General features: G+C 46.3%; 2 protein-coding genes across 11 annotated transcripts in view; one reads left to right on the forward strand and one right to left on the reverse strand.

Moving 5' to 3' along the window:
* Positions 1-12,130, reverse strand: part of LOC108658398 (kunitz-type serine protease inhibitor 7) — a 192,817-nt gene that overhangs the window by 148,835 nt on the left and 31,852 nt on the right. The gene's annotated exons all lie outside the window — the stretch shown is intronic.
* The window catches only part of trh (PAS domain-containing protein trachealess), a 67,539-nt gene that overhangs the window by 44,521 nt on the left and 10,888 nt on the right, over positions 1-12,130 (forward strand). For 5 of the 10 annotated variants that reach the window (XM_089259989.1, XM_030384102.2, XM_030384103.2 and 2 more), the window contains exons 2-3: positions 2,739-2,771; positions 2,962-3,009. In XM_089259989.1, the coding sequence (XP_089116115.1) occupies positions 2,739-2,771; positions 2,962-3,009 (81 nt within the window). Of the gene's footprint in view, positions 1-2,738; positions 2,772-2,961; positions 3,010-9,710; positions 11,038-12,130 lie in introns of those variants that run through there. The other 5 variants (XM_030384106.2, XM_030384108.2, XM_030384107.2 and 2 more) reach the window with 5 other exon arrangements.

Genomic DNA, 12,130 nt, shown 5'->3' on the forward strand with positions numbered 1-12,130 from the left:
AGCAAATCTAAAGAAATTGCAATAAAATTTAGATGGCGATATAGACCGTATATTACTATAGATGTCTCATATGGATATCATATATTCTAGGAATGCACAAAGCTCTGGTATCCCATACAACTTCTCTATTCAGGCATATGTAAGCCTTCCCTGAGGTGTACCCACGCCCGTTCCCCAGTGCTGCAGAGGAAACCGTCTCTTCTCATAAAGACATTCTCGAAATATGAAACGGACTGGGCTGTCAGCCTCTGTCTGCGGACAACAACTACTGGAATTGCTTTTTAAGTATGTAGAAACATTTCAGTAATCGCCCGTCCCCATCGGCGAGTGCATAAATGGGAGACGCCAAATGGGGAGGGGGCGGCCGCAGTGTTTGGGGGCGAGCGTCCAGTTAATTGGCGGCAGCATTTCGTAGCCTAGTTAAATGTGGAGATTACACACCTTATTATTATGAAATATGTTCCATAATTATGGGCACTTTGAGCAGGGCCAGCGCAGTCCGGGCCAACCTCTTAATAGTCACTCGCCGATAGGCCTTATGTAATTTGAGTTGTGAGTTGTGTCCCTTCCACTTGGTAGCTGCCCTCCGGGCAGCGCCATATATTGACAATGCGGCGTCTCTTGGCTTGGCGACAACGTCGCGACATTGCCAGAGCTGTCGATGAAGACGACGACGACGACGACGACGATGATGTTGACTCGTCTACAGATGCTCTACCGACTCTCTCTCTCTCTCTCTCACTCTGTTTGACTGACTCCTGTTTTGCTCATGCCAATTTATTTATGGTGCGGTACAAGTTTTTACGCACTCAAGTGCTCTGAGACTAATTGGGCACGAAACGCAATCAAAGTGACGACGACGACGTCGCGGAGGAGGAGGGGGAGAAGGAGGAGGCAGAGACTCGCAGGCCTCGCCAGGAGACAGAGCCACGGACCGAGCTCTAAGTAAAACAAGCTAAAACAACAACAACAACAACAACAACAACAACGTTGCGAAAGTCTCGTTCCTCGTATCGATTGACTTGAACTTTATAACGCTGATGAGGCTTTGATTTGTTGCCCAGACCCTCGACTCGGCCAACTGTTTAGCCACATACTCAATGCACTCCTGTTCCAGCTCCTGCTCCTGCTCCAGCTCCTGCTACTGGCTTGTACTTGTGGCAAAATAGTTGGGCCATGTTCTACACAATTATCTGTTATTATCGAGACTTTTCAGTGGCTGCTCTCCACTTTATTTTTTGTTGGCGACAATGACATCTCTTTGTTAGCTGCTGCTCCTGCTACTCCTGCTGCCTCCCCCTCGATAATTCTTAAAAATAGCTGCCTCTAGAGATGCAATTGCAGCTATGCAATCGATCGATCAACCGATCGATCTCTGAATCTCCTGAGCTGCTGAGCTGTTGAGGGAGAACACGTGTCTCTAGCAGCCATGGGTAAAGCGCTGCAGTTGACATTGTTTGACATGGTTTAAGACATTGGGGGAGGGGCAGCGCCGATATGTGCTTGGGAAGAGGCGACAAGAAGGCTAGCAAAAGTCTGTGATGCTATTTGGTAATGTTTGCCTATTGGGAAGAATCTCTCTTATAAAGCTGTCTAACAGAAGATGAATGCAAGAACTGAGAAAGAAGTCTGTTTTCCTCTTAAACTGATTTTGATTATCCATTTTCTGCCTATAGCTATCTCTCTGTCTTAGCTGAGTCGTTGTAGCTATGTCCGCCTGTCCTTCTGTCCGTTCATCAGTCAGTGAAGAAATATTGCCCTATGGAAGAGAATTGGTTGATAATTGTTTCTGCTTATAGAACTTGACCTACGCCTTAAACCTGACCTAAGCCGACTACAGAGCCGACCAAGAGGATATGCATAGAATACCAAAAGGGGGAAAACTTATGTTTATTATTACAATTTGGATAATTGGCGTGGCGCGTCGCGGATCGAACCGTCGAATCTCAGTCGAACCTTCGCAGGAATCGAACTGTGCCAACGCTCGATGCGTTCCATTTGAGGGTCAGGCCACAATTTGCTCAAGAGACAAGAAAAAAACGGGACAAGTTGAGAGGATCGCAAGATTTTAGGAACTTGTGCCACACTCGATTCGATTTTTATTCCATTTTCTGCTTTTCGGTTTTTGCGGGGCCACGATTTACGAGCTGTTCGCTGTATGACGAAAATCGTCTGGCGCTGAGCCAGACAGAGAGAGATAGAGAGAGTGAGAGTGAGAGAGAGAGAGAGGGGAATATTGAGTGGGGCACAAATCAATAAATTTTATTTTTGGCCTGCTGCACTTGATTATAAAGCGCGGCTCTGATAATGCGCAGCTCCTTGCCAGAGCTGTGAGCGCAATTTGCCGCTGATTGTTGTTTATTAGACGATTTCAATTTCCTGTTGACCTTGCCGATGGCCAAGCCAGCGGCTGAGAAATTGAGAAACTACTAAGAAGAAGCCATCGACTTTCGATTTCTGAGAGAGTGAGGGACTAATGCTAGACTCTGTGGTTTGTCAGCTAATTTCCAAGTTACCGAAAGTAAGCTAAATAGCTAAGAAGCTGGGAATCCTATTGTATACTTGGCAATTCCTTTGTAGTTCCGACTTCAGGCTAGAGAAGTCTGAGCTCTACTAAGTCCAGCTCACATCGAGATCTGAACTTGTTTTCAGCTTTCTTTCAAAGATTTTCCCGAAGACCGACCATGCCTACTTAGAGAGTTTAATGTGTTTTTCTCTTTTTCCTCTGTGCATTTCAGATACCGCGAGGATGCGCTTTGCTGGGGCGACAGGTGAGTTTTCTGCCACGCCGCGGGCCACATTTATCGGCTAATTTAATTTATTTAGAAAATGTCAACTTTTTCCCAACGCGCTCACTAATCGAATATTCAACGTTTCTGTTTCTGTTTCTGTTTCTGTATCTCTATGCCCCGTCTCTCTCTCTCACTCACACACACTATCTTGCTCTTTCTATGTTCGCAGAAAGTCCATGGAGGAGATCGGCGCTGCACAGTCCTCGGTGAATGCGCGGTAAGTGTTAATGTTACCGTAAACGATTCTCCAACCAACCCCTTCCCCTGCCCCTGCCCCTTCCCCTCGCTGCCCTTGCCGACCAGACTCCTCGCTCAGCAGCGCCACTTGGCGACGCATTTGTTAGCATAAAATTATTGAATGCCAGCCAGAAGACGTCGCCAGCATCGCCGCCAACGGACGTCAAAGGCGCATGTCGCATCTATGAGATACTCAAACTCGGACTGAGACTCCTTGTGCTCCGACTCGGGCTTGTACCGGCAGCTTAGCGGGAACCGTTGCTGTCAGCATTAACGTGTTGATCTCCCAGCTGCAGGTGCGCCAGCTATGTGCCGCAGCCTGTGAACACTCGAGGATCGAGGAGAAACTTCATAAAATCACTGAGGAATCTCTATATGAGAAATCATTCAGACTGTCAAAAGCCATTTTCAGAGAGATTTTCTTAGCTTGCGCAAAAAACATTTGTACATTCTATAAATTCCCAACCTACATTAGCTATAACTCTTAAAAGGCTTTCGATACCAAGCCCAAATTTATCAGAGACCTCTTATTGACTTCTCAATGAACTCGTTGCATAGAATTGTAGTTTTTATAAGATCTGGGTATTATCTTTCAGCCAATATTGTTTGTGTCTCTCGCTCGAGGATTTCACAAACTGTGGAGCGTCTGCCTAGTCATGGTAGGGTATTATGATGGCGGCTAGGCGGCAGCGTTCGCTTTGCTGCTGCTGTCAGTCGGCGCTGCTGCTGCCGCTGCTGCCGCTGCTGCTGTTTGTCTGTTGTCTTGTTCTCGTTGTTATGACATTTTACATTTTTAATGGGAATTCTCACATAAAAAGTACAAATATCGGACTAATTGGATTTATCTCGAGGCTGTCGCGCGTTGTCACACTCTTTTTGCCGTGGATGGCTAGTTGCCGGAAGATGTTGCACGCATCAAACGACTCAGCTCGACTCTCGTCTGCAAGTTTCTAGCCGGGCTTCCAGCTCGCTGGCAATTAGCACAGCTCTGAGCGGGCGGGAGCAGGCGGACCGGGAGCTGGGCACCCAGTCGGAGGCATTCCCAATTCCAGCCCCAAAGCCACATTTCCAATGAATCGATCAGCAGCAACAGCAACATCAACAGCAACAGCAACAATGACAACGACAACAATGTACGGCGAACAACGAGCGATGACAACAATGCCGCAATGAGGCAAAGTTGCATTGCTTAAATTGATTTCTGCAATTAATCGAACAACGCAAATGACAAACTGAAAGTCGAGGGCAGAGCACAGCGAGCAAAAACAAAAACAAAAACTTTTACCCCCCTCTCCTTTGCCCCCCTCTCTGCAGTACTCGAATCTGCACTTCACTTTACTCTCCAAGACGCTCCCAGCTTGGTGACGACTCAGGGGAGGGCGCGCGTGGCCTTTGCTTCCTTAAATTGTGCTTTTGTTGTTCCTGCTCATCCTTCGAGTTGGCTTCGCTGTCACGGTCATGTAGCTGGCTCTGGGCTATTGACTCTGAGCCCACACTGATTCGCAAGCTTATTTATAAGGCAGCCGAGAAAGTGTTTCTCAACAGTTATGAATACCTAGGACAATGCTCATAATAATGCGAATACTGAGAGCCAAAATTATAATGAAACCCATTAATGAAAATGATAATGACAAAAATGAAGATAGTGACAATGGAAATGTCAGAGATAATGAGGTCAAAGACAATAATTATCTAAAGGATAATGAGAATGTTTAATATGACATGAGTAGTAGGGATAATGATAATGATAATGAGTATATAGTAGGTCTAATCTGCCTGAAGTCACAAGATACTACATTCACTCCCTAGAAGTAATGAAGATATTATGATATCCCCCAGAGTAGCTTGATCTGGTTAAATTAAGTCTATAATAGAATTATCTTCAATTTAGTATTGCCTTACCCAATAGACTAATTCCGACTACTCTCTACAAGAGATATACTTTCTATCTATCTACTCTCTATAAGAGATCTACTCTCTATATGAGATCTCGCCTCCTTTCACTCGTTTCTTTCACTTCAGTCTCATTCCCCTCACTTTGATACTTTTGTCAACTCTTTTTCGAACGACTTCAGCCCAGTGTGCGGCAGCACTTGACAGGGACCGCTGCTCATCATCAGCGCCAACGCCGTGGGCATTGCCGGGCTGCGCGCTCTGCTGCACTAGATTTTTGCAGAGCTCTGCTGGCTTTCGGTAGGTGCAAGAATATTAATTATTAATTCCGATCACAACTGCGCACTTTGTGTCGCCGCTGTCGACGGCGCTGCGACGGTTCGGCATGCGAATTATTCGCTAAATACCAGAAAAGTGAACGAGAAATGAACAGATCGGAGCACAGCAGAGACTGAAGAGGGCGGGGTAGAGAGCGGGGCTCAGATGTGGATCACTTGTTGACTGTAGCTTATTTTTGGCTTGAAGAAAAAAGGCAATAATAATTTATGGCCCGCCTAACGGGGAGTTTGGCAAAAGGCAACAACAGAGTCAATGATCGCTGATCAACATTCGATCGATCAATCCATCCGCTAACACATTGTGTATAATACAGATATATAATAGCAATTAGAGGTGATTTTGTTTTTGAGAATATCATAAAGTGAGGAATGCGATCAATTGACGTCTGACTGGGAAAAAAATAAAGATATTAGAGCAAGAATCTTAATGATCAATAAGTGTTTTTATTTTTTTTTTTTTTACTTATTGTCATTTATGTGTATTTGTATATATTGTAAATTGTTAACATTTGATACTCCGAGCATTTGCCTTGATCGTCGGATTCAGAATCTTTAAAAGATCTTCGCAGCTCATCATATCATCAAATCGCAGGATCGTATTTTATGTTAAGTTAATATATGTACTCATATTTAGATTTATAACAGAACTGATCCTGCTCAAGCGATTCATCTTGGCAAATTTATCATAATCAAAAGCAATATATAATGTACATACATATATAGATTTATAGCAACTCAGATTTAGATTTATAGCAACTCTGAGGCTACCCAACCGAAGCCAAAACCAAATCCTTCCACTTCAACTAATTCATTTCATCTTCAAGATCTTCAAGATCTCGTCTCAGTTCATCATTTCGTTAAATAAAAAAATTATTACGTCCCAGAGGCAAACATTTTGTGGTTAATCAGAGGGGCTCACACACATCCATATATATATTTATATATGTATTTCATCGGAAGCACGCACAGTGTGATTAAAATCTGACTTTCAGCTCCCGAGCTGAGCACTGTCTCCAATTTCACATCTCTCCCTCTCTCTCTCTCTCTCTCTCTTTTTATTGCTTAATTGTTTGTTTGGGTTTGTGGTTTGTTTTCTGTTTCGTTACGTTTTTGTTTTTGTGAATTATGAATCGTTTTGTGTTTCGATTGTGTAACAGGGCCCAAGAACAGTTATGCTACCTTTCACAGCGCCATAAAATCCTCGCCTGCCAGATCCTACACGCTGATAGCGCGCATTTCTCTGCTACTCGAAGTCACAGAACCAAAAAACGAAAACGAATCATCTCGTTGCGTTATTTTATCACCTGTGTCACTTTTATTGCTTTCTCCTGTGGGACGAGCATCTTGACAGATCAGCGATCGCGCTTAGTTTATTGCTTCCTCTAAGCAACCAGGTCGGGTCCTCAACAGCAACTGCAAGAGGAACTCAACTGGAACTAGAAATGCTGGCTGTATCCTTTAGCCACTCGAGTATTGACTGAACCACACTTATCGATAGGCTTATCGGTACTCTAGTAATAAGTGGCAGCTGAACTGAACCTCATTCTACGACAGAACGGTCTTCTGTTCCATTCTCCACTTGGAATCTCAATTAATCTACTAATCAATTAACTTATCGATAACTTTCACACCTCGACACTAACCGACATTTGATACGGATATTCATAACATCGTCTGTCGAATGATCAACGATCGATAACTTTATCGATCACGCCCCATACAGGTATGGCAAAGGCCTCGTTCTTCGTTTGTTTTTGTTTTGGTTTTCGCAAAAGCGAAGCAAAACCAAAACAATGCGCCGTCAATACGCTGCCCCGTTGGCTATTTGAAATGGATGCCTCGTGTGTCCGAGAAAACGTGATGGATAACTGGCAAGTGGCGCCTCTCTTGACCAATCCACTTGGCTTGGCGCTCTTCCTGTGTGCGACTGCCGACTGCCGACTGATTAGAGGGAAGCACTTGCATACGTGCCACGGCCACAGCGTCGAACCGGCCGGCCCCATTCATAAAGTCATGCAACAATTGGCTCCTGACTGGCATACACATTTCTCTCTCTCCCTCTACCTCTACCTCTCCCTCTCTCTCGCTCTCATGTGTGTGCGATATATATTTTTGAAAAACCAAAACAGCAACTGAAACCGAAACCGAAACCGAAACCAAAACCGAAACCGAAACCAAAATGAAAAACTCAAACTCATGTCCAATAGGTCCATCAACAGCCGCAGCACGCACTCGGCCAAGCACGCACCTTTATATATGGCCATGCCACCGGCTCACTCACCAGCTCTTACTCAGCCACTCGCTCGGCTCCAAAGTGGGGGCACGCATCGCTGCACGTCCACGTCCACGTCCACGTCCATGGCCATTGTCCTCGAGGCGTCCGCACGCATCAATTTCCGACCTACAACAGCAGAGCAGAGCAGCAGCAGCGGCAGCAGCAGCAGCTCCAATTGTCAATTGTCTGGATGTTCTTTTGGTCTGGCCGCTGTCTGCACGTGGATTTTGGAAGCGGAAACGCAGCCACGTTCACGATTCGATTTTTATGGCGAGCGGGCTGAAAGCGTGGGCGAGGCAGAATTTTAGTTCCTCATTCATTGTCTACGCCTTCACCCAAACACAAACACACACACACACACACGCACGCATAGAGCCACCCCCACCTGCCCCCCGCGCTTCAAGTGCAGCGCCACTTGGCACGTTTCCTTTTTAAAATTCACAATTGCCGCCAGCGACGCGTAATTGTGGGAGAATTCGCTACGCCAACTTGTCTGCCATTGACTCCATCTCACTCTCACTCTGCCCCACTGGCGCCCCCTCTCCCTCTCGCTCTGGCCAGAAATCGATCACGTTTCTACACATGTTTCACTTACGTTACGTTGCGCTTACGTAACGAGGATGTGGGAATCGAGCCAGACAGTCATTGGCTGCTCCAATTAGAGCTGGCCAAAACAATCGATAACCAGTCAGAGATGGGAGAAAGTGACGCCACTTAGCGATTAGACTCTCTTAACTACCTAAGCCAATATCAACAGAGATTGCCATAATAATTTTATAGATTGCTTAATGATTTCCTTTAACCTAGAGAAATATTAAAACAATTTACTTGATTTGAAGAGAAAAGCAACTATAGAAATAAGTTTAATTATAGGACTATACATTTTCTGATATATCCTGGATAGTCTATATATCGTATAGCTTGTTTACCACACACACACTTCGAGCACGCCTCTTCACTGTGTGCACAGTGGACTGACCCAACAAGCAAAATGGCCGACGAGCGAGACTTTGGCAGGCATTGCGTGTTAGCCCATTGATGAAATTAAACAATTTCTGGGATTGCTTGAAAATTATTATAAACGCATAAAAAGCAGGCGCAAAAGCAAAAGCAAGGCCCCAGCCGACCGCTGTCTGCTGTGCGAGAGCGGAATAATAAAAGGTTCGACAGCCCCCAAAACAGTTCTCTGGGCAAGCTGAAAGTCCTGGCTACCTGTGTGTGTGCGTCGTGTATCGTGCCCCACCCGCACGCTGGAAGGGCAGCTCCTGGCAGCGAGGCCCTACCTCAGTCGGGCTGCCTGCGCCACCATTGGCATTTTGTCATTGGCATTTTGGTCACATACACAAACACACATAAAACGAAGAGAAAAGGAAGACGCAGGAGAAGAAGGAGAAAAAGAAGAGGAGGCGAACGACAGACAACATAACAAACTCCCACACGAGCGCACGCAGCGGCAGTGGGCGTGAGCGAGAGGCAAACAGCCGAAAGAGCCGCTAAACAAATTCCCAAATGTGTAAAGAAGTAAACTAATTGCTGCGCGTGACGCAGCCCCAACGAAAACTGGGGATACCAGCCAAGCAGTATATAAAAGAGTGAGAAAGAGCCAACGTGTCGCACTGTAATCCACAGCCAGTGGCAGCGCGTGCGTGCGAGCGAGCGAGCAAGCGAAACCAGTTTTAGTTTACAATACAACGTCTGCACGTACACACACACACACACACACACACACACACACGCACACAGTGAAGAACACATAACAGACAGCTGCGCTGCTTTGCTTAGTGGATATGGCGGGCTCTCGCTCGCACACATTGCTGTGCTCATTTGGTATGCGCGCTATGTTGATTCCGATTCGACGGCAGTCACGTCCCGCCCATTTGCACGCACACACACACACGCCGAGTGCTGGCAGTACACCCACACAGTGGCGCTGGCTGTAGAGCGACGGCGAAGCGAGAGAGCTTGCGGCGAATTGGAGCGTGAGGCTGCTTAAAATGCTACTGGTGCGCCCTGTACATGACCAGGCGCTGTGTCAGGTGCACACACACACACGCACACACGCGCACACACACACACAGGCGCCGTTGCTCGCTCACGTTCGTTGGTCGCTCGTTGCTCGTCGTGGCTGCTTCGTGTCGAGTCAAAGATGTCACCCCCAAAAAATGGTCTAGCTGTGTGCGTGACTCTCTCTTGCACTCAGTGTGCGTGCCTCACTGTGAGCCTGTGTGTGTGTGTGTGTGTGTGTGTGTGAGGGGGTCTATGGCAGCGCTGCCTTTTTTTGCCTTACTTTGGTTTTGTTCGTGACGTGAACGTGACTCTGAATTATTCTGCACGTATTCGTCGCCCGCAACGGACGTACTACGTAAACACAACTCTCGTAACGCGCGCTCAGCAGTTGTCTCCAGTTTCAGCGATTGCTGCTGCTGCTACGCCTGCTTCTGATTCTGATTCTGCCTCGTCTTCGCCGTCGTCGTCGTCGTCGTGGTAGTCGTTGTCTTCTTCTTCGTCATCGTCATATAACTTTTACGTTACTTTCAACGCCGTTTTGCTGCAGTTTTCACGTACGCTGCCCGGCCGTGCAACTGTAGCCGTATCCGTATCCGTACCCGTGTCGGTGTCGGTGTATTCGTGTGTGGGCGTGTGAGCCTGTGTGTATTTGTGTGTGTGACAGCCACCCTGTGCGTGCGTAATTGGCGCCCATTTGCTTGCAGGCCGCAACGCGCCGACAGCCCCCAATACCAATCGCAATCGTAGTCCAGCCTTTCAGTTGGATGCTGCTAACGCGTCTGACGTGCCAAACGCGTGTGACGTGCGAATTAACTGGCCGCCAAGTCGATTGCACGCTAATTTGAATGCCAATCGAAGGCAGACAGACGGAAGGACAGAGGGACGGCGAGACTGAGAGACGGAGCGACACTCGACGTTAGTTTTACGTGCGTGCTGCGACGTGCGGGTCGAAGGATAATTGAAGGAAGCAACCGACACGTACGCGTGCTCCGCCAGACAACACAGACAAAGGATGCGTCGTTGACCTGCTGCCCGAAAAGTGTGTCACAAATAAATAGAAAAGAAAAGAAAAGAAAAGCCCCAAGTGCAATAGTGCCCATCTCCAACTCCAGCTCCAGCTCCAGCTCCATCTCTACCTACATATATCTGTATCGCAAACATGTGCCAGTGCTAGTTAAGAGAAACGCCAAGAGTCAAGTGCAAGAGGGCCAGAGGCTAGAGTGAAGCTGAACTCAAGTGCTATAATGTTGCCCTACCAGGCCGTGGCCATGGACTACGCCGGCTACCAGCGGCAGCCGACGCCCGGCCACCCCGGCGGCCACATGGTCGGCTCCTTGGGCATGCCCGCCGTGCCGTTCACCCACTCCTGGATGGTGCCCACGCAGGACCTCTGCGGCATGTCGCCCTACAACAAAATGCCCAACCAGCATCAGCCGGGCGCGCCCGGCATGCACGGACAACAGCAACCCATCGAACCAGGGTTAGTTGACACCGGGTAAATTGACCAAATTACATATACAAATATATGCCAACTATATGCCCTATGGACAGTGAACTTGAGTGCCTTGAGTGGAAAAGTCTTCTAAGTCCAGTGCAACGAATTCTCTGATTTCTTATTGAAGCTCAAGTTCTCGATGAGACTGGGACTCTACGCGTGAATGTAGTGCAGTAGTTGTTCTTTTGGTACTTGAAGACGTAGGGAAATAGTGTGATATATCTCCTCCACAGTTATTCTCTTCATTGAGTTTAATAACTTTATCTGTCTCACAAATTCAATGTTTAATACAGAGAAACTTTGAATGAACTCTGAAATAACTTGATCAGTATTCCATATTATTACACAAACAAACCGTACACGTCCATTAAATACGAAGGCCTCAATGTCTCATATCAAAATTTATTTATTTGCTCATCATTTAAATCTTGAGTCTTTCTGTACTTTTCTTTGGGCTATTCAGACTCTCTCTCTCATCTGTGCATTGTATTATAACTGATGATATATCGTGTATAGAGTACACTTTGATGAAAGTATTTATTATAGTTTAGCTGTCTAGTTTTTGTATAGCTCCATTTACCTATCACGTATGAAATAGAGCTGTTGCCAATCAAATATTTTCTCGATTCCTAATCATTCTCCACTGACTTTTTTCAATTCTATTCGCCATATAGCTAAGATGTTGCCATCTTAAACGGGTTCAATTCGATCCACATCAAAATATCAAAAATCATTTCAAATGGGCTATTATCAGGGTCTTCTGTGGCCACGCTCCAATTTGAGGCCACTCCAGATGCGTTTTTATGGCTCTGTCGAATAGTTTTATTTGTTGGCTTTGCTTCTGTGTTTTCCACGAATTCTGATTACATAATGGCAGTTGATAGCTGACTAACGTTTACAGCTATTCACGCTGTGTTTGGCAACAAACAAAAAAAAACACATAAACTGATAAAGACATAACGGCACTTCTCACAGCCCCTAAACAATGAAGCGAGGCATTCTTATCCTTCACTTTTCCTTTTCTTCTCTCCTCTGTGCGTGTGTTTGTGTGAAAGGAAAACCCGTAAAGGAAAACGAAAGCAAAGAAAAGGCA

This window comes from Drosophila navojoa, chromosome 4 (assembly GCF_054131105.1).
Source record: "Drosophila navojoa isolate 15081-1374.11 chromosome 4, UAZ_NAV_1.0, whole genome shotgun sequence".
Classification (NCBI taxonomy): domain Eukaryota; kingdom Metazoa; phylum Arthropoda; class Insecta; order Diptera; family Drosophilidae; genus Drosophila; species Drosophila navojoa.